Source organism: Motacilla alba, chromosome 3 (genome assembly GCF_015832195.1).
Source record: "Motacilla alba alba isolate MOTALB_02 chromosome 3, Motacilla_alba_V1.0_pri, whole genome shotgun sequence".
NCBI lineage: Eukaryota > Metazoa > Chordata > Aves > Passeriformes > Motacillidae > Motacilla > Motacilla alba.
This window is the reverse complement of record NC_052018.1, coordinates 72356197-72379421: the sequence shown is the minus strand read 5'-3', so window position 1 is coordinate 72379421 and position 23225 is coordinate 72356197. Positions and strand designations below refer to the sequence as shown.

At 42.2% G+C, this 23225-nt stretch overlaps 1 protein-coding gene across 4 annotated transcripts in view; it reads right to left on the bottom strand.

Moving 5' to 3' along the window:
• Nucleotides 1-83: 83 nt before the first annotated feature.
• Nucleotides 84-23225, bottom strand: part of TRIM67 (tripartite motif containing 67) — a 44536-nt gene continuing 21394 nt past the window's right edge. For 2 of the 4 annotated variants that reach the window (XM_038130297.1, XM_038130298.1), the window contains exons 6-10: nucleotides 20419-20576; nucleotides 17450-17588; nucleotides 16188-16491; nucleotides 9149-9311; nucleotides 84-8129 (exon numbers count right to left, since the gene is read on the bottom strand). In XM_038130297.1, the coding sequence (XP_037986225.1) occupies nucleotides 8064-8129; nucleotides 9149-9311; nucleotides 16188-16491; nucleotides 17450-17588; nucleotides 20419-20576 (830 nt within the window). In that variant the 3' untranslated portion in view covers nucleotides 84-8063. The remainder of the gene's footprint in view (nucleotides 8130-9148; nucleotides 9312-16187; nucleotides 16492-17449; nucleotides 17589-20418; nucleotides 20577-23225) is intronic. The other 2 variants (XM_038130299.1, XM_038130300.1) reach the window with 1 other exon arrangement.

Genomic DNA, 23225 nt, shown 5'->3' with positions numbered 1-23225 from the left:
ATCCCTGACCCTGAGGTCTGTCTTGCCGAGCTTGCAGCACCATTTGAGGCTGCCCCCCTCCCAGGATGGGAAAGTGTTCTGGGATAGGGAGAGCCACGCTGTGGACAGGGATGCTTTCTGGCACGCTGCTTCCCCCATACCTTCCACCTTACTTGCATGTCCTGGAGAAGGGCTCTGCCAGCACAAAGAGGACCAAGAGGAGGGAGAGGGCTTGGTGGGATCAAGTGCCAGAGAACAAGCAGAAGCGAGTGTTTCTGGAGCCATGTAGGAAGAGAAGGGGTGTGCAGAGTTCGGTTGCTAAATGCTGTTATCACATTTCGCAATTGCATAATTTGATTTCTTACTCAGTATTAGTTGCAGATTCAAACTAGAATTAAGATTCCTGTCTGGTTACAAACTTAATGACTTATTTGACATTAGAGAAATTTCAAATCACGATGGCGTGTGAAGGTGTAACCACTAAGAATTTAGTACAGAGCATCAAGACTTGTTGAGGCAACAGATGTTGCTTTGGATGTTGTAAGATAACCTGTATTTTACAATTCGTGGTTAATCCTTAAGCTTAGTTTTTACTGCTCACTTCTTGATAAAGTTTTGTTCATCTTACTTGGCATATAATGTGGGACTTAATGTTCTCCATCAGCTTTGGTAAGTTAAAATGTTCACTTTCCACCTCCACAGCTCCCAGAAGCTATTTGGGAGTGAAACTTAGTCAGAATGGAGTGTGACTTTTGCAGTCGAGCTTGTAAGATCTGTAAAAAGTTGGAAAAAATCAGTTCTTAAAGTAAAAAGTTGAAAACTGAAATGCCAGGTTGAGAGTGGAATGTGAAAGTTTTTGGGGGAAGGAAACGAAAAGTTTATTCAAAGTTTTGCATTTTCACACTTAACGTGTGTATGCCTCATGGAAGGCTTCTGTTACATGGAGATAGGTTTGCTTTTTCATATCACGTCTCCAAGGTGTTTTGAGCTGGGCATGCTACACTTCTTTTGGAATGCTGTGCTCAGGTAAACATGGTACTTTCAGTCCTGTTTTGTTACTGGATGCATCAACAACATTGGCAAAGGAGTGTTGAGAACCTGTTGCACCTAGTGTTTCTCTGGGCTGGTGTGTGTTGGTGATGAACAGAGCATGCAGACGTACCAACAGCAAGCTGTGTTGGTTTTGGAGCACGCACTGATACATGAAAGCCACTATTGACTGAATAACACTGATTATGGGAAGAGGAGAGCAGGGCGCATCTTATTTTGCCCTCTGTCTGCAGGTGCACAGAGGACTGAGGTGTAAAGGAGCAACTTGAGGATTTCTCCTTATCTGTTCTCTTTCTCATGCCTTTTCCTGTTGCAGTTATCTTTATTCTCCGTTTCCCTATGTGTTAAGCCACATGTGATTATCTTTTTTTCCCAGTCAAACCCTTCGCCATAAGAGTTGATGACAAGTTGTGTTTTTCACAGGAGAAAAAAAGGCTGTGATTGATGATATCTCCACACTGTTGCCTGTACTTTCTCCTGACTCTTTTGGCTGGGTTCCTGTTTCTTACCCTGGCACTGCTGTCTCTGTGTCAGAATGCTTTATTCTGCCTTAATGACAGACATCTGTGGAGGTTGTGTGAGTGCCTTTTTGCAGGGGCGGGGTGTGCTGCCTCTGAAGTGCTGGTGAGTCCCTCACAGGCCATCTGCTTGACAGAGGTGTGTAGCTCCAAGACTATGGGTCATTTCATTTCACAAAGTCCCTGCCCTGACAAGCTTTCTGCCCAGTCTTCTACACTTACCCAAAGGGCTTTCCAGTGAGAACCTGCTGATGCTATGGCTCTTTCCAGCCTCTGCTTATTCCAGTGTTAGAACCTTCAGGAGACTGGGTGATTTCCTAAAGTGTGGGTCGCAGCTTTCCCAGGTGTTTATAACCAACATGAGCCAGAGCTAGCAGAGTGGTGCTGACAAAGAGAGGTGCTCCATGCCACTGAATTGGGATATGTCTGAAGTTGAGGTACAGATGGTTGCTCTGAGGAAGGACACTCTTGGATTTCTCCATTTACTAGATTATTCTTGACTGTAAGTAAAAAAGCAGTATCAACAGTAGGAGATAGGCATGCAAACTGTATGAATGTCTCATCTACATAATCATAATTTGTAATAATAAATAGGGTACTGATGCTGGATTTGTTGGCAATGTTATAAGAATTTATTTATAAACTGTAAAACAGCATAAACTTATATGTCAGGTTTTCCAAAAGGGTAATAATAGTAATAATACACAAAGTTTTAGTTGGACCAAAAGACAAAAAGCAGTTTGTTTCTAATTCAAAAAATACAAACATTTGCTACAGGTACAAAATTATAAAAAGTTTGTATTTTCCTCTTGATCTGGTGACAGACACATATAGCAGAGATGTATATTTCACCAGCTCCAAATTCATATAAGCTATGGGAAATGATAGTAAAGAAAATAAATCTTGTAGTTAAGAAAACTTAGAAACAACTTCTTGTCTTCCATTTAACCGGAATTGAACACCATTTTCTTATTCCTTTGCAGTATTTTAGTTGCCAACATTTAAATTAGTGTTACTCATGCTTCATATAACAATCAGAAATAAGAGCAGGTTTACCTCATGCATTTATTTTTAATATTCATCACATAATGTCTTCTCACCATGCTACCTAGGAAGGTTAGTGTTTTTATTGACAACATTTAAGGGAGGTGGAGGATAAAGGAATGCAATCAGGATCCAGAAATATTTCTATCTACTGATTCACAAGAAAATGTTACAAATTCTCCAATTAGCAAAAAAGTACATTTTTAATGAATTCTGCTGGGAACTGTTTGCATTAACAAATGTAACAGAAAGGTCATTTAACAGAAGGGGGAAATGCTGCTGAGTGCCTCTGTCAGTGAAACACACGTCTGTCTCCTGTATTGTGCAATGATGCAGGAGCCCCACACATCTAGTCTCTGAGATTTGCATACGGGCTTCTTTCTGCACCTGAGAAGACCAAGTGTGTCTTATTAATGATGGATTTGTGCTTCAGGCTGCTGCTCCACCTGGCTGTGTGTGTGCAGCATTCAGTAGAGCTGGGCAGAGGAACCACCAGAAATGTTGTCAGTAAAAACTAGAATTAGCTCACTTTTTTTTCCCTAAAAAAAAAAACAAAAATAAAAGGACTCTCCATCTTTGCCTGGTAATTTTCAGTGACAAATTCCCTTTACATTTGCAATGTGGTTGATCTGTAACTGTAATCTCCCTTCCAAAGTTGATCTAGCCAAGATGCTTGGTGTTTTCATATTACCTTTCCTGGTACAAAACTGACTTCTTAGTTTTGCTACTTAAAGCAGAATGCTGCAAAGCTGGTAAAGCCTGAGATAAGGTCTAACAACTCTCCTTCCTCATCTTCCTGTTTGTGACCAAAGGACATACTAGATGGCACCAGAAAGCTGCTGTTCCCAGGTTGTGGAATTTTGCGTCCCAAGAATTTTTCACGGGGACGGATGATCTGAATTGTGGTCCATAAATGCACTGCCTCCTGCTGGCAGTTGCAAACACAGTGTTTTTTATACAGTGGTGGTGGCAGCTTAGCCTTAATCTTATCTCTCTTACCTTAAAAAATATTGTCATGTAAGAAAACAACAACAAAAAAAGCTGCATCTCACATTTTTTCTTGCTCTAGAACAACTGGGAAACCAAAGTGTGGGGTGGTCTCTGCCATCTTTACTAACTATGCTTTGAGGGGAAAAAAAATAAAATAAAAAACAACTTACACAGCACTACCACAGAACTCCATCACCAGCCAAGAACAAACTACAGCAATACACTATCATGGCATTATTTACAACATGATGGAATGTTATGCATACAATAAATTACATTTAATACTTTTTCCTCTTAAGCTCTGATAAATGTAAGCTCATGCTTATTTTCTTTATTTTGTTCAGTCCAATATATTTTTCTCTATGTATCTTAAGTGCATAGGCAAGTATAGGAGGTGACAGTGCTGTTTGCCCATCTTTTCTGTATTTTTATAAGTCAAATTGCTTTCCAAATTTGCAATACATCACAGTATGTTACTGTCCTCACTGAGATTTATTTTACAGCACATACCTTTCCACAGCAGAAGGAGCAAGGGATTGTCAGCTACATGTGTGCTTATATTGACATTAAGTCTTACAGATCTTGTGAGCTCTTTTCAAGTTGATGAGGGAAAAGGAGGAAGTGGAATTTGTATAGCTTTGCATGCCTTGGGAAGTCCGACAGTGCTCCTGAACTAAACAGAAATTTGCAGAGGAAAGAGCCAGGAAGAAGCCTTACAAAAGGCAAAGGTTGGGGCTCCCAGGGGTAGGTGAAAACTGAGATTCCTTTGTTGCTCTGCAGGACAGAAAGTTTGACTGCGGTATTTATTTTGCAGCTGTTCAGAGGTTCCATACTGGTGTGCGCAAAAGTCAAGCTTTGTTTTGCTAATTAAGGGAAGGCCTGTTTCTGCTTTGGTGGGATTTTTTAAATGTTAAGTCAATTTACAGCTACCTGGTTTGGGCTCTGTATCATAGTGGATGGGATTTATCCCAGTGCAAGAGGCTTTGGTCTCCTGCTTATAAGAAGCAACCTGCCCTCTAAGAGCTGAAGAGTCCCATGACAGGCAGCTTTGGGTCAGCTTGGAGCTCCAGAGAGCTTCAGAAATACTCTGAGGGAACAAAAGGAAAAAGAGCGCACAAAGTGGTCCCCTTGGGTATCTATTCCACTCTTCTGCTCTCTGGGTTCTCCCTGAACAGTCAGCAACGCAGTTTCTGCAGGGACTAAAGGCTGACTCCCTCCTAAAGAAAGGATTTGGAGGAAACAAAAACTGGCATAAGAGATACTACAGATGAAGAACATGCTAACTGCTGGGTTTGTAATGAGATGGACCTTGGGGAAGTTGCCTGCAGAGAAGGAAACTACCTCCAGTCTGAGCAGAGCAGTGGGAGTGCCCCACCTCTCCCCACCTAATGCTGTTCTGCAAAGGGAAAGTTCTGCTCTGCTCATGTTCAGATGGCCCCTGCATGCTCTGCATAAATATTAATGTGTAGAGTTGTTAGTTTCCTAGAGTTATTTTAACTACTTAAGCATTATTTCTGTTAATCAAACTATGAAAATGTCTCCAGCTGAAGTCACAAGAGTGCACTCTATGAGGATAACGGGTTTATTGCTACAGGCCATGCCAAATGTAAGTCCTTGATTGTGTACACAACCAACACATGCAAACACTTTGTTTAGTTTTTTTTACCTAGGGTAACGTAGTCTTACTAATGCAAGTAGCCTACTTCTAATTGTATTCCTTTTAACTTATTTGCATTTCTGCTAAGTTAAAAGGAGACTATAATGGTAGCTACCCTACTTTTGTGAATGTTGGAATGCATAGAGGGTAAAAACTGAGTTTCTCTACTCACTGTTTCTACCGACCGTCCATATATTCATTAGAAATCAACAACATGTCACTCAATGTGTTCTCCTCAAGATATAACACACCAGGAACCGACATCAAAGCAACTATGAAAATGAAAACTGAGTACTGCGAACACTTCTAAAACTCATTCAGAACTAATTTTAAACACCTGGCAATGGTTGAAAATTGGAAAGATGTAAATTCATTTGAGTTTCCTTTGCAGAAGTTGGGAGTAAAGACAAAGGTTCTGTCCCAAAACAAACAATGCCCTGTCATTTTTAATACAAGTGAAAGTGGAGTGCCTTCCATATTAAAATTATCACAGGATGTTTCCCCATATAAAAAACTATGTGCAATTTATGTACAATATTCCCATACACTACTATGACTGGCAATACTCAAAGCCAATACTGTGATTACAACTGGTAGGTTCACAGAAGAGCACACTCAAGAGGAAATTTGGGGTCTGGTAGCGTTCTAGCTGAGGTAGGTGAAAACAGACCTGCTAATTAGAAAATCTTGCATGAGTTCGTATGGTATTGAATGAAACCGAAGATTATAACACAGTTGGTCTCTGATATTCTTTACAAAACCAAGATAAGCATAGGACAGTTGTTCCATTGTCTACAAGTTTACTAACATAATCCGTTCAGACTTCAAAGGAAGTGCTGTTGCTTCTTCACTTAAAAGCATATGTTATTTTATTTCCATAGTTGGTTTTATTTCCTGTTTCAGTCTTGACATTGCTGAAGGTGTGTTGCTGTCCCGCAGGAGAGGTGGGCTGCAGGATGCTTGGTTGGCTACAGGCAGCAGGATGGCAGACTGCTTTGTGTCTGTGCAATAGCCCAGTTCTGTTCTGGCTGCCTTTCCCTTCCCACAATGGCTGTGAGGTGGGATGACCCACAGGAGGATTCTGGCTGTTTGCCACAGGAAAGCCTTGCCATCATTCAGCACTACCTGAGTGCTGTGCTCCAGACAGAGAGCAGAAGTGAGCCTGCAGCAGGATATCTGGGGGCTGGAAGGCTGCCTGAAGACAGGCCTGGGCTGTTCGTCCTGTGGCTGTGCTTTAATGCAAAGCAGTAAGCTGGATTTTGGTTGGAATATTTGTTTTCAGGTTTAATAATTATGTGCCTGATAGGAATATGTGTGTGCGTATACGTATGCTTGAAGAGAAAAATTTGTATAAGCAGCAGGATTTTAAAAAAGGAAATAGTACATTGATAGGATTTGAAAGTTTATGCTTTTTTTGTTTGATAGCACCACACTTCTGTAGGGTTAGAGTGGCAAGAGTCTAAGATGTCATGGGCTCACCAAGCCTGCTGCATCTCGTCCTCTCGCACTGCCACTATACACACACACAGGCACAAATTAACCGGGTTCAGAGGAAACAAAGCACACAGGCAAACCAGTGTTTGGCTTTCTGACAACTGCATGCAGGTGACAGTGCCATGGCTGTGAGAAAAGATCACTGTCAGTCAGACTCCAGTTGTCACAGGCAGCACCTGAAATGGCTGCTTGTTTTCGTGGGAGATGCCAAGCACAGGTCAAGTCTTGCAAAAGATTTATGTCCCAACCCAGAAAAAATTCTTAGGGATGGGTTTTGCATGACTGCTATTAATCTCTCTCAAGTGTTTCATTAGGATCAAGACATTAATTAGCTCACAGTAATCTAATAGAAAATTAAGGCTTCAGATCTCAAAGCTACATTGGAACTACAGCTGCACAGGTTTTATTAGGATCAAGGCTGGAAAGCAGTATTTCTCAATGTGGGAGACTTTGCATGTGCCATATTTAAATAAATCTTATTTCAGTTCAAAGGAATCTCCCATGCACTGTTTTTTAAGAGTTGTGCTGATAACCACAATCAGATATTCTGTAAGTGTCTCTGTAGTCATGCCTAAATAACAAACACTAAAATGCATCAAGGATGTTTTTCTTTTGACTTTCTGTACCTGAAGTCTGCATATATCATGGTGTTAGCTAAAATGAACCCAGCTATTTCATGGCAGCGATTGAGAGTCAATCTTGTTCTCATTACAGATAAGTTCTGCCACTGAATTCTAAGGGGACATTATCCTATAGCTTACTGCAGTCTAGAGCCAGAAGGAATAATCCATGATCATTTGAGCCCCTGAATGTAATTGACAACCAGGAATTCTTGAGCATATAACCTCCGCTTCAGCTGTCAAAACATATGCTTTCTTTATTTAAGGACCTCAGGTGGCAAGGGAATCCAGTTCATCTGCTGGTAAACTGCTCCAACATCCAGTGTCCTTCAGTCTCACCCATTTTTTCCAGCATCCCTAATATTTAAGCACAAATCCAGCCATAAGAGAGAAAATACACTCATCTAACCCTTTGCTTTACAGATGTGTTTGTGTGTGTGTGTGCACATGAGTGTACATATGTATGCAGCGCAGAGCAGATATGTTCAGGTACCCATCTGCAGTCGAGTGCCAGTCCAGTGGATGTGCTTGCTATGGCTGTTAAGTTGAAAATGGAGTGGGCTAGCTCTAACCAGCTGATTATTCGGTGAGCAGCATGCTGCACAGTGTTTGAAGTCAGGGAAGAGGATGCTTTTTACTGACTTACTGAAAAGTGCCAAAACACACTGAGGAAGCTTACAGAATCCAGCACAGTGTCAGACGGGGGCTTCACTAGTTGTTGGGCAACTTGGGCTGTTTTATAGATTGTGGCACCTCCAGTCCTGTGTGCAGGGTCACCTGCACAAAGAAGAAATAATGTTAGGTTCGAAACTGCGACATCCTCAGCAAAGAGCATTTGTGAAGGCAAAGTGCAGGCAAATGACACGGAAAGGGCTGTGGGACTGCAGATCCAAGTCTATATCAAGACTATTAATGGAGATGATATCTAGTCTTTGAAATGAACAAGTCTCCTTCCCCCTTCCCTCCTGAATATTTTGGGACCAAGAAGCCAGGTGTCTGCATCTTTTCCCAAATCTAGCCACCAGTTGTAGGAATCCAGAAGGTAGGTAGGTAGGTAGGAAGGTAGGTAGGTAGGTAGAATGTTGATGGGATGTCTGCATGAGGGACTCCAAGTGCTTCAGGACAGAGGTCACACAGTGGAGCCCATGGAGATTATGAGTGCTCCACCCTGGATGTCCTGGTCTTGCCTGACCTAAGCTGACCTCTTTCAGTCCTCATGCTCCTGGGTATTTCCACAGGTTCTCTCTTATACCACACCTGGTTTCCAGCCATAAGCAGTGGTCTTGAAGTAAACATGCATTATATTTAAAGACAGTTCCTCCAAGAGCAAAAGCTCTTGTACACAGAGCACAGGAATGATGTGCTGACTGGGTCTTTCTTCTCTGTTGTGCTAATTCTCTGACCTATGTTACCTTTGGTCTCCTTAGCACTGTGCTGCTCATACTTAAGTCATTTGCCAATGTTAATTATCTCCAAACATGAGATCTAGGAGAAATTAAAATGTTTTTTAGTCAAACTGTCAGGGGAGAATTTTAGAGACACTGTTTTCCAAGTGGAGCATCACAGGAAAATCAGAGCAGGAATTAGTGCATGCAGGTACTTTTACTTGTTTTACAGCATTACTCTTCACATTGGTCAGGCAAGGCAGAAGGTCAAATGTAGTCCAAAAAGTGTGAGTAGCCTAGATGTAAGCCTGAGAAGGAAAAGAGCCTCTATCTGTACTGACTACCCATAGATGATGCTATCAGCTCCTTTAGTTGGAAGGGGTGAGTGGGGCTGGACTGCAGGAGATTTACCTGGACGTTTCGATTGAGGCTCAATGCAGGCATGAAGACGCCCTCGATGTTTTCAAACGCTGGAGGCCCCTGCTGCTGCCCATTTATGTAAAAGGTCAGGTTGTGCTTGTTCAGATCCAGGAGCACACCAACAGTGGCACCTTTAGAAACTCCTCCTTCAGTCCTAAGGTACAAAGGGCACATTGTTGGTGAAGGCAGAGCACACTGTGCTGCTCTCTCTAGGATCAGCCAGCCTTACTAAGCAAAGGGAGCATGGAGCAGCACGGGGAAATTATTATCCCTCAGGCATTTGGTGATGACTGATCCACACCTTTATCTGAAGCATACATAGCACATCCATGTGAGCCTAATGAAGGGATCCTAAACAGAAATTTGATCCACTTCTCCTGCAACTGCAATTTAAGAGGTGAAAACGGGGTCCAGAGCTAACAGCTAATGACAAATTGGGAGGTGAGCCAGTGGAGACACATCACTTCTGAGTATTCCTGTTACAGTGAAGTGATGCATGGCAGGAAATGAAAAAGCAGGAAGCTGTTTTGCTAGGTGTTCATTTTTAATCAATATGCCTGCTAACAGCTCCAGAGAGAGACTTCCAGTTCAACTACTCACCTTGGCATGCTCTAAGGGAACCCAGATTTCCAGAGGCCAGGGAGGAGCACAGGTACAACAGACAGTGGGTTTGGGGAGGAAGGGAAGTTGGGACTGGTTAGGCCTAAGCATAGCTTCTGATAGACAAGGTGCTCAGCTATAGGACTGGGAGCTGTCTTGAGTGTGCAGGCACAGTTATTAATACCAGTGATAATTGGTTGTGTCAGCAGCAGCTGCTGAGAGCTACTGCAGTGTCACAGCTTGCCAGGACACACTCAGCCAGCCATTACCCGCTCGAGCGATTTGACATTAATGCACTTTGACTTGGGGGCTAGTCAAACTCAGTATTACTTTAAAGGACACTGAGCAAAAATACCCACTAGATATGCAGATTGGCCACAGGCACTGCTATTCTGCTGATATCGTGGGGCTCTGCAATGGATTTACAGCCTGACACAATTTGTTCAGGGTAAATCAGATTTCAAATAATTTGCAGTAGGAAAGGAAGCAGCTGTCTTTTGTCCCAAGCACTTGCCTCAGGCACACAACATTCACGAGATTAATGGTATTTTATCATAAAATTTATCACAATAGGTAGGCAAAACATTTAAAAAAAAAAAAGGAGGGGGGATTGGAGTATCATTGGGAAGAACGTAGTGCAGGGTAAGAAATTTTCCTCTTGTCCACTAGGTGTCACAAACTGTTTTCCTTTAGACTAAATGTGGCACGTGGCACTTCATCTGAAGATAGATTATAGAATCTATAATGAATATAATTTATATGTTCTGACTTCTCCCTTTAAAGCTCTTCAAACAATAATAGTATAGCTAAGAATCATGAATTGACTCTGAGAGGAGTTAGATGTGAAAATTCATGGTTCTCAGATGCCTTTGATTTGATTTCTGGTCCTGTAAGCATTAATAGCTTTCTTGCTGAGCTCTTCTCCAAAACCAAAAAATAAATTATTTTCCATCAAAACTTAAGATGTCTACCTACCATGAGTATCTCACTACATAGACTGTTTTTATTAAAAGCCCTCAATCGTAAAACTCACTATGAGATTGTGGGAAGCAACAGCACTATGATTTGGAGCTATTTACAAGTAGATTACTTTTTTTCCTCTGTTTAGGAACAGCTTTGCATGTAGGACAACACATTTTAGATATTGCTTAAAATGGATTTTATTGCATCCTTTTAAATTACATTGATTCTCTTAGGGAAACAGAAACAGCAACTTTGCTTTTTTTGAGATTATGATGTTCTTTCCTATATGACAAGCAATTTCTTTCTCGTGGGCTAATTAGCTGTGTGCTGCACAGTGACATTGAGTGACTCTCCTGCAGCCCCTAGGGACAGCCCCACTGAGGAGGAGATAGATTCTGCCTGCAGATTCCAGCCAGGCAAGGGCAGGACCCAGCTGAGGCCCCTACATGAGCCACAGGGGTGTGGGGGCAGTGCAGAAGGATGGGGACCTTCTCTCTTTATTCCTGCCCCAAGTTCTGCAGGAATTCAGCAGGTAGATTGCCCCATTCCTACTCCATCATCTCCCCACAGTGAGAAACTGGCTCTGGCAGGATTTAGGGAGAACAGAAGCAGGCAGGAGCTCTTCACCACACTGGTACAAGGGAGGCTGGACTTCTGCTGGGGCTGAACAGCTGCTCTTCCTCAGCATCCCATGCTTCCTTGGGAACAGTACTTTAGGACTCCAGCACTTTTTGGACTATTTTCCTTTCCTAGGAGGAGAGCTGGGAGAGTCTGTTTTATAAGAAAACTTATGCAATACATTTCCTCACTCAACTCACACTGTACAATTATGTACACAATTTAGACAGCATCACAGGATATTTTTTCTAATAAATGCTTTTGTTGTGGTAAAAAAGCCAAATAGCTCAAGAGACTCAAAGTGATGTTGCTCCCTCCTGGTACACTTCTGTGGCACCAGGTAAAAAAACCTGCTCCTTTACTGTAATGCATTTTAAAGCTACTTAATGACACCTATACCACACAACCCCAGTAACTTTTCATGTAAAAGGAAAATACAACTTTTTTGTTGCACTGCTCTCTTAATAAATACTTAGTATTAAAGTACAATCCAATTCTGGAGATAGGCAACACTGTTTCATTTTTTCCAAGTAAATAATTTGAACATTTTGATTTCTGTGGGCAACACTAAGTCCTGAGTGCAGAAGTGCTAGAAGGCCAGAAAGGGGAATTTGGCTACCATAAAAAATGCAGTTGCCTGTGGCAGTAGAGGCTGTTATTCCAAGATGCTTTCAGTAACAGCTTGGACAATATGCAGAATATGATTGCATGAACTGGCTTGAGGAATTAAAAAGACTAGTTTCACTATTATTTTAAAATAAATATTAACAATTTATGAACAATTTAATAAACTGAATAATTAATTCAACTCTCCATTACAATACTTTAAGTGTTAGCTTTACAGCTTTAACTTTATGATATCTATTGCTAATTATAGCATTTTTCATTCAGTTGTAGCATTTTTGTGTGATGAAAAAAACTGCTCTTGAGATCTCTGAAGTCAATGAAGAGATTCTCCTGATTGCAAGGGATTTTTAAGACTAAAATGCAAATATTCTAGATTTCAACTTTCTGTTGTTTTTCAGTATAAAATATTTCAAGGAGATTTACATCTCCTTCTTTCCATAGCCATGTAGTGGCTGGAGTATTGCCTGTAGCACCTGGTAGTCCTGCTGTTGGGAACTTTGCCAAGGAACAGATCTATTGCATTGAATGTCAGTCCCTCTTGTTAATGAGCATACAGCGCCTCTCAGACCAGTTTGGATTGGAAGGGACCTTTAAAGGTCATGTAGTCCAACCTTCTTCAATTAGGTTGAGCTGCTCAGAAGCCCATCCAATCTGACCTTGAATGTTTCTAGGGATGGGGCATCCACAACCTCTCTGAGCAACCAGTTCCAGTGTTTCACCATCCTCATTGTAAAAAAATGTCTTCCTTATAGCTAGTCTGAATTTATCTTCTTTCAGTTCAACACTATCTCCCCTTGTCCTAGAACAACAAGCCCTGCTAAAAAGACTGTCCCCATCTTTCTAATAAACTCCCTCCAAGTACTGAGGGACCACAATCAGGTCTCCCTGGAGCTAACTCTTCTGCAGTCTGAACATCCCCATCTCTCTCAGCCTTCCTTCAAAGGAGCCATGTTCCATCCCTCTGACAATTTTTGCCCAGGATGCCGTTGTCCTTCTGGGCTGTAAGTGCATGCTGACAGACCACGATCAGCCTCTCAGGCACCAGTATCCCCAAGTCCTTCTTGGCAGGGGTGCTGTCAATCCCTGCATCCTCCATCCTGCCCTGACCCAGATGCAGGGTCTGCACTTTGCTTTGTTGAAGCCCATGAGGTTCCCATGGTCCCACTTCTTGAACTTGTCCAGGTCCCTCTGGGTGGCATCTTCTCCCTCAGGTGTGTCAACCTCAGCACTCAGCTTGGTGTCATCTGTGGCCTTGCTGAGGGTGCACTTGATCCCATTCTCTATGACATTGATGAGGACAACAAATAGAAGTGGCCCCAGTATGGACCCCTGAGGGACACCACTTGTCACCAGCCTCCATCTGAACACGTAGCTGTTGACCACTACCCTCTGGATTTGACCTCTACTCTCTGGATGTGACTATCCAGCCAATTCCTTATCCATCAGGCATCCATCAAATCCATGTGTCTCCAATTTGGAGAGAAGGATATTGTGGGGGACCATATCAAGGGCCTTACAGAAGTGCAGATGGATGTTGCCCATAGCTCTTCCCTTGTCCACTGCCGTCGTCACTCCATCACAGAAGGCCACAAGGTTGGTAAGGCAGGACTTGCCCTTGGTAAAGCCATGCTTGCTGTCTTCAATTACCTCCCTGTCCTCCATGTGCCTTAGCATAGCTTCAGGAAGGATCTATTCCATGATTTTTCCAGGCTCAGATTTCTAGGAACAACACGGTTGTTCCTAGAAAATAAATACTTAGTATTTATTTAAAAAAGTGCCTCCGAAACTTGTATCTCTGCCCTAAAGTATTTTCTCAACCAGTTTCCTCAGCCTGTTCTCAAAAGGATCCCTCTGTTTCTGGATGCATTAGGGTCTCCTGTTCATGTCCCTTCCAGCATTACAGAAGTCATGCTAGATCAAATTTAGCATGCTGTGAGTGAAAGGAACAGAAAATGTGACAGGTCACACAAATTAGCCTTTCAAGCTCTATCTCAGGTTATCCTTGAAACTAGTCATTTATCAATTACCCTAATTCATTCTCATGAAGATTAGTAAGCAAGAAACTATTACTAAGGTAATATAAGGTAACTTTCATCACAACAACCTCCCAGATGCTAAAAGTTGACAATTAATTCACTTTGGATTGTGATACTGTGCTGTCATGCACTTGTGTCCAGTGGGGAAAAACAAATAGGCAGCAATAACTGTTTCCACAAGACTATTACAGCTAATGAGTTAAAAAACTGACCTAGTTGGCTGTCACAGTTAAAAATATAATGCCTAGACCTAATTTCATTGAAGCGCATGTGATTTCATAAGACTACATGCCCTTTGCGAGTGTACTTCCCCTGAACAGATATTCCATGGGTCTATCCATGCCTTGCACATGCCTTTGTGTTTTATCAGGTAAAAACTGGGAAACTATCATCAACAGAAAGCACTCTGTTCTCTTGATTAAGCAGGATGATTGGAAATACTAAGTGTTTCCATTGCTTGTGTTTCCCAGAAAAAAAGCTTTTGCTTAGCTTGTGTGTTGCTTGCCGGGAGGAGCATGCCGAGGACCAAATCCATAAAATAGGTTTCTGGGACAGTGGCGCACAGAATGGTTGCCAGCTTTTTTCCAGAAAACATAAGCTGTTCCACAGAGCATTAAAATTAATACAGCTTAACATTACTTCTGCCCTGAATCGAATCAAGAAGTTAAAGGGACAGAGAACTTTTTGGTATATTTATTATACTGATGTTATTTTACTCTATATTGTCTTAGAACATGATCTAAGGTTTTTGGACCCACGGAGAACAATGCAAGCGACTTCAGATAGCTTTTGATCCAGAAACAAGGTCCTTCCACCTGACTGTAATGAACTGCAAAATCAAACCATGTTTCAAACAAAAATTCCCAGCAATTGCAGTGTACTTACTGAAAGCACAGGTATGCTGTAGAGTATGAATGACTATTCAGTGGGAGACATTACAATCAACCTTAGCATGTTGACACAATCTTATCACTTTAAGGAGACACCTGCATTTCAGTGTTTTAAAAATCACTGTAAAACTTGGTTTTAATAGTTTGGTATAACAGAAAAAACACCTGAGACAGTGAGAGTCTGGTGGGACAGTCAGTAGAAAACTAAACAGAAGCTGATTCCAGCTCTGCCACAGCCCTGCTACATATTCTTAGTCAGTCACTTTACTCATACATCAATCTCCCGTTGTAATAGAACAGGTATATGAATACACCATTTTCCAAAATAAGCAAGGGACTTCAGATCCTTTTCAGAAGAGATCTTCTCACGGGTCTCAGTACTCAGCTGACCTTCAGCTAAGGCTGACCCTCTCATGGGACACAGAAAGAGAGCAGTGCAGTTCTGCTCTGATACCTTCAAGCAAAGTTAACCATGTGTCCTGTGCACAGTCTGGCATCACCTCAATGAAACAGAAGCCAGCACTAGGCAGAAGTAACTATCCTGAGCACTGAAAGTCATGCAACCATGTCAGCACAACACAGGATCTGTGCTGACAGTTGTTCTCCCTGTGTGATCCATCCCTGGAGGTACATGCAGTTAGAACATGTCTCTCCACTGCTCAGTTGCATTGACAACACAGAGCCTCTGAGTGGTGGGAGAGAGAGGCTTGGTAACAGTGGCTCGGGGGCGTTCTGAAATCCTCCTCTGTCTAAGTTGGCTGAGGTGCTTTTCAAAGCTCTTCAGTACAATGGCTCAGTAGAATGAAAGCTGTCACTTAGCCCTCACTGCCAAACAGTCCCTTGTATCCAGATCTGCCTCAGTGTGACCTACAGCAAAACCTTTAATAGCTGTCAGAACTGGAAACAAACACCTGCAGCCTAATTATTGTACAATCTGCAGCCAAGATTCCTCCTAATGAAGAGAATCAAGCACCTTTCTCCCTCCAGCAATGAGAGAAGTCCTGCATCCCATTGTGCTGTGTCCCTGTCTGCTGATGTGGGTGGGACACGCAATAACGGGTTTAAATCACAGCAGGGGGCATTTAGGCAAAATCTCAGGGAAAAACTGATAATGGTGAGGATAACAAACACAACACAGACTGTTAAGGTGCAGTCACTGTTACTAGTGATTTTTAAGAAGGAATAAAATAAGTACATTTAGCCAGGAGCTGGACTAGATGGCTTGCTGAGACACCTGCCTCTGATGCAGGGCAGCAGAAACGTCAGCGAGGAGAAAAGCCCCCAGGCAGCACTCACCGATTGGTGTGGGAATTGCAGTGCATGAACCAGCTGCGGTTGTTGTCCACATACATGGCCCAGGCCTTGTCATCCTTGCCCAGCATCATGTCCTTGACCACGTTAATCCTGGCAATGCCGAAGGCTGGGTCCGGGTGGTTGTCGTAGCGGTCCACGTGCAGCTCCCAGTAATGCACACCCTTGGAGAAGGCGGCGGTGCCCAGAACCACCCGGTCATCATAGCTGTTGCAGGTGGCAGTCTGGTTGTCATTTGACAGCACTATGTCTCTGTGAGCTGAGGAGGGGTCAAAGGTGAACCACGCCACTGTGGAACAGGAAAAGGAAAGGCAGGATTAGACCAGGAGGGGTTGTGTCCATGTGTTGTCTGCTTAACTCAAGAAGGATAAAATTGTGCCCTTGTAAAGACCCCACTGTACTCTGAGGTAATAAAGACCATCTTTCCTTGTTACTGTAGGCAGCTGCACAAGATTAATCTGAGCTGGTACCCTGCTGTTCTTCAGCTCAGAAGTGCTTCACATCATTTGTACTTGTTCCCCTGAAATTTAGCTGCTAAGGGTAGTGACATTCTGTCCACACACAGTAACAAGAGAGTCACTGAGGAGACAAAGGCTTCTCCATGACATAGAAACTGTTCATGTCAGTGGTTCAGGATCGCCTTCAATGGAAATGGAGATTAGCTGTGTCTGTGCTGGTTAGGATTGACTCCACTAGTTTATCAAAGTGAAGGGGTTTTTTTTTAAAAGTAAAAAAAAAGCCCCAAAAGATATTAAAGTATAAATATTTTATACTGGCCTATTTTGGCAACACAGCATAAAAGTGGAAGTGATAATAGCATGCAATTTTTGATTCTTTACAATATCATTAATGAAGATGAACTTCCCGTAATGTCTATATGGATGTCAAGTATAATTACAGAGGAACAAGCATGAGTCCCCATCTCTTTATTATCAAACCTTGCAGGGGAATTGAAGCAGCAGTGAAGAAAAAGGCAAATCCCAAAGATATATGTAGAAAGGGAGACAGAGCGGAACAAAAAATATCCCGTGAGTTGCATAACTGTTTCTGTACGATAAAGAAAGTATCTCAGTTAGATTCTAGACTTTTACAGGCAACTAGAATCACACAACTTGAAGCCTGAAGTGTTACTGATAATGGAAAATGCCAGTAAGTGTCAAATACATTAATGGGTGTAAAGGGATGAAAGTGTCCTGCCACTGAGACCTGCAGCTTTTCATTTAGAAAGTGGCAGACACCCAGCTCACCATCCGACGTCTGTAAAATGACTGTCTTGCTGTAAGGACCAACGCCCGAGGAGTTGAAAGCTTTGACTCTGGCATTGTAAGTGCTGTTGAAATGAAGGCCGTCGATGGTGCACAGCGTCTCCTTGCCAACATATACTTCCTAAACATTCCAAAAAGAAGGAGAAAGAGAGAGAATGAGGGACATAGTTTAACATAGTTAAGAATTCTAAACAGAAGTCAAAAGTGAACAGCTTCTCTTTGCTTCCCAGGATGAATGAGTTATGTTGTTATAATACAAATAGCCACAGCATGGGAGACATCAAGGATGGTCAGCACTGGACAAACTAAGGTGAAGATGAAGCTGGAAGGGTAAAGCAATAAAGGGCAACACAGAAAGATCTTCATGCTCCTCTTATCCTAAATATCTACTCCAAACCACTGTTTTGGAGAGTAATCTCAGTATCTGACACACTGTGGCCGCTGTTTTATGTAAGACAAAAAAGGGGGCATGTAAGAATAAAAAAAACCAAGAGCAGTTCTGTTCTGTTGGAAAGGTTCTCTCATGCCTAGGTTAAAATATAATTTTGAAACCTGAAAACACAGATCCAGAAGAAAATTAACTCCTAAAAATTAGGATTACATGCACCACATGATGAAACAGTATCTAGACAACAGAGACATCAAAAAGATCTTCAAATATTTATCACACAGCAGGTACTTCTGTAATGTGAAATATTTCAGAAGGAGGAACATCTAGGCAGACCAATGAAGAGGATCAGATTATGCAGGCTATGATGAACTGAAAGAAGCCTATAAAATCCTGTCTTGGCAGCAGGTTGAAAGATAATTCCTTTCTACCTCTGATTTCTCTGATTCTGTGAAATCTGTAGGTTTATGGTAGCAAAGGCACCAAAGTGCTTGAACCTGTCACTAAGCAAACCACCCAGATCCTAGTTCAGTTAAGACTTTAGTAAAGCCTAGGAACAGTTCTGATGGTTAAGGCTCTTTCATATAAACCCAAAATGATGTGATGAGTAAGAAAGGAATTGATTAAGTTTATAGCAGGACATGTGTTTGTCCTCTCTGCTACTATGGAGGCTGCAACAAACAACAAAACCTCTTGGGTCCTGAGTTAGCTGGTGATTGTTCATGGAGACAAAGAAGAGTTTTAGTAGAATAACTTAATTTACCTCCATGTCATAAGAGATGCTGACTGTGAAAAAAATGTGTATTTATTGAACAACTCTCACATTTCTAATCCACTTCATGTTCACCACTGTTCACTGCTTCGATTTATGCAGGTTGGTGCTCTCTGCTTCAACAAAGATGTTCTTTAAATCCACCCATCAAATACTGATAAAATGCAGTCAACATCTTTGCTTTCAGATATAGAATTCTCCATTTAAAGGGCAGCAAACCATTATTGAAACGGCATTGCGGAGAAGCCTGCCTTTTATCTTTTAATGGATAAAACTGAAGATGTTTCTACCACACCAAGCAGACCATTCCCCTTAGAAGTTATCATCTTACATTTTTAAGGACTAAGATGGTTTTGTATCTTTTTCAATCCAAAATCTTAACATGGCACTACTGGCAGTCCTAAAACCTTTGGCAGTACCAAAACTCACCCACACAAATGAGCTTGGATACACACCAACCTGAAATCTTGCTATTTACAAGACATGAATACCACTTTAAAAGATTTATCCTGGGTAAACTGGATAAAAGATACTGGAATTCCAACACCTTATTCTAACTCCTCATTCATCACACACTGATAACCCTCTTACCTACTAACATGGACTATATTGGCAGCTCTCAGCAGCCATCCACAAAAATACCTTTTCACACTTTCATAGTGGAAGCCAGGCTCTTCAAATCCCTGTGAAATATTACTTGGACAAAGGAACTGAAGAGACCTTCCAAAAACCACAATGCCCTCTTCAAAATTCCCTGCCAATATTGCTGCCTCTTCTAATGAGAGGCATCCAAATCAGGTACCTTTGCTGGCTAGGGGTGCAGTGGTTTGGCAGTTCCTTAGGTGGATCCATGCCAGGACATTTTCAGCTTGAGAAATCTTTAGGTTTCCTGGGAGGAGCCAGTTTGCAGCTCCTGAAGAAATGCCATCACATGTTTTTGGCAAAATTCCCTGTTTGTGAAGAGAGCAGCTGTACTCCACAATGATGTCCAGATGCTTTTGAGGCACCAGCCTCTAGGGGAAGCACTGGGACAGCCTGGTCCTGAGCAACAGGGGCATGAAGCCTGCCTGAGGTGGAAGGGCCACAGCTTCTAGGAGGACATGGCTGGAAGAAAGCCGATTGAATTGCTTCTCTAGTTTGTCATCAGGATGTGTTGAAAAAGTATGAGAGCCCATAAGCACCCTGTACCTGCAACCAGGAGCATCATGTTGTGGCAACACCCAGAGGATCTGGAAAGAAGCCTTTCCATATTTATCAATTCCATCACAGCGTGACAGTGGAAAAAGCTTCCACCAGCCTGGTCTCATCCACTCCCAGGGGAAAGCTTTAGAAACCATGTATTTTTATGCAGGATCATATTTTTACTCAGAAAATCAGGAAAGACTGAGTTGCATTTCTGAACCAAGAATGTCAGCTGTTGAAACAGGGTGCAATAGACAGATGAGAGTAGGGGCTTCAAAGAAATTTCTGGTTTGTGCAATGAACCACTTCCAGCTTCTCATATTGAGCAAGCTCATATGGGATTTTCTACTCTGGAACGCACTGGGCATACCTCAAGGCCCTCTTTCCAAGAGTCCTTAGAGTAACCTCAAACAAACTTCCTACCTAGGCCAGTGGTCCTTCTATTAAGCAGCATCTGCACTGCTTTTTCCACCAGCACAATGGAATTAGGGATGTTTTGACAACCCAATCTTCCCTACACCTCTCCCCACCCTCAAACAGAAAGAAATCTGTATCTGGAGGAAACTCACATACAAAGAAACACAAATAAATGCTGAATGAAATTCTCACTCGGAATTGGCCACCATCTCCATCATCAAGTTCCAAGATATAACCCTCCACTGGGTTGTGGCTCAAAGGCGGCATCCTCCAGGCCAATGTCACACTGTTGTTCCTGGTGCAACACTTCTCCAGCTGCAGTAAGGGGACGGGTGGCACTGAAACAGGAACTGGGTACAGGTTAGTGTAACTCTGCCCTACCCCATTAGACTGTGCTGTGAGCACTATGGCAACTGCTCACCTCCTTCCCCTTGCAGGAGAGCCAGTGTTTGTTAGGAAGAGAGTCCATTCTCTTCCTTGAAACAAAAGGCAGTAAAATTACATAACAAAATGTTGTTACCCAGTTAAACAAATCATTTCACTGAAATATGTAGACAGAAACATATCTGGACTTGATTGTCATGTCTCATAAGAACTAGAGTCTGGGGAATCCATGTGTGGTTTCCTTCCCAGGAGTCACTGTCTGGAAGAATTCTTTTTTTCACACCAGAGCACTCACTGTCCCCACAAGGAGGAGCAGGGGGTGTCTCAGGCCATAGGGTGGCAGAGGCAATGCTGCCAGGGAACCCAGTGCATTAACAAAGAACTGGGTTATTAACAAGCAGAGCAGCCACTCCTCCCAGCACAACTGAGAGACAGCCTGAACTCCACCAACAGCAGGAAAACAATTCTTCACTACACTTGGGGGGTGTTTAAAAATCTAATTTACTAACCCTCCCTCTCCCCCTCATTTTTCATCAAAAACACCTTAGATGTGTTATCTTTATAGCAACCACACTTAAAATAAACTGTTGAAGCAAATTGTTCTGTTTGCAAACTTTATCTAAATCCCATGGTTCAGGTAGCAAAAGGAACTTCTGCATCACAGGAGACTCCTCATGGAAATTACAAATGCAAATCTTTCTACCAACATGCCTTTTCAGTGACTTGCTCAGAAGAAACACCAAGAGACTGTTTGCCAGACCAGCATCTTAAAAATAAAAAGAAACAGAGTAAAATATTCAGCTGTGTCTCTGTGGGAAAGAGACCTCTATCCAACCTCTCCTAAACACAACTAAACTCTCACTGTTCACTCTTTGCTGGCAATTATAAAGTGAGAATTTAGTCTTCTGGATAGAGCTGGCATGCATCTTATGCACTGTTGAAAACATACAGGTTAAGTAGGATGCAAGTGATGCACAAAGCCTGCCTGATCTTCTGCCCAAGGCTAAATTTTACCATTCAATATCTCAATATCATTTCTGCTGAGCTCAATCATGTCTTAGAAGAAACTGAGTGCTCTGAGAATTCATTGGCTTAATAATATTGGTTTGCTCTTCTTTTATCTACTCTGCTTTGACCCTCTAGTTTATTTTCCTCCTTCTGTCTCCGTGAGAGCAAAGCCCTTGAGCTGTTCCTTTCATCCTATTTTATGTTTCTGGATAAAAGAGGACTGTTCATGTTCTGTGTACCAAGCAGACTGTGGGAAAATGGATGCTACTGTTTGACAGGGCTGAGGCTTCACCCCCACTTTGGAAGTGACTCGAAAGTCAACATCACACTTGTGATAAACAGCACAGAAGCTACCACGGCTTTCCGCTGGCATTATCCATCACCACAGTGAACGCAGATGGTTGGTAGCCCAGAAGAATGAAACAAAAGAGCTTTATAAATTAGCTCTTGAAGGTTTTTCTGTGAAAAGGAAGCCTTGTTCCTATTCCTTGATATTTAAGGATGATTCAGAGGGTGTCATAAATAAAAACCCACTTGTTTTCTCACATGGAAAGTTCAGCGTTTTCTCTAGGAGACACTGTGTCTGGAGAAGTCACAGAAATGTGACAAGAGTCAAAAACCTGAAAAATGAGAAATTCAGAGGAAATAGGAATTCTTAGGTGAACCATTTTAAGTTTAGAGTTTTGTCTGTGTTTGTTAACCTATGAATTCCTGGTGACTGACAAGCCTGGAAGATATGGTTTTATCAGCCATCCACGCTGCTGCCACTTTTGCTAGCTGGTTAGCCCACTCAGGAGGCATTTGTCTGGTCCTCCCCATTTCTGAGACCCCTCCTGGCAAGACTGGATGAAAACCTAATTCCTGAAGTTTATAAAATGCAAAATAGACAATGTCCCTTCACCTCAGAATAAACCACTAACCTTTTCAACCTCTGAAAAAAACCTCATAACTCCTAGGAACACTGATAGGAGGCTTTCAGGAACTGTTCATGTAATGCACAGTGCTGAAAAAAAAGAGCAGAATTTTGAGAGGAGGGTATGTGTTTTACAATTCCCCTTTAACTATGTAAACAGGAATGCTGTCTAGGAATAAAATATGTTTTCATCCAGTAGAGTGCTGTTGTTCCCACTTCCCAGGGGAAGGACGAATTTTGGCCCAGTGTGTGAGAGTCTCACATATTATGGGGAAGTGCCTTGGCTTCTTTAATGTGTTGCTGGATATTCAAGGCTTTGTAGGTAATCCATATCAGCCTCGTGCTCTCTTTGATCCAGCCTGTGGCCTGAACTGCACAACTCTCCTGAAGGAGAGGCAAGAAGCTCCTGCCTAGCAGCTGTGCAGCTTTGCTGCATGATGCTCTCTGCGCCTGACCTCCTGCTTTCTCCACTGGATGTGGATGGGCAGAGATTTGCCTCGATCTCAAACTGCCTTTGGGAGGAGAAAAGATGAACACTTGTAAAAATCATAGGAAAGTGCAAAGTAAGTTGAATAATCAGGACACTGGTATATACTTCACAGCAAAAAGCAATGGAATAGGACTAAGGAAAGAAAAAATATAGGCTAAGTGCCAGGAAAAAAAAAAAAAAGACTCAGATGTTAAATTGCAGTTA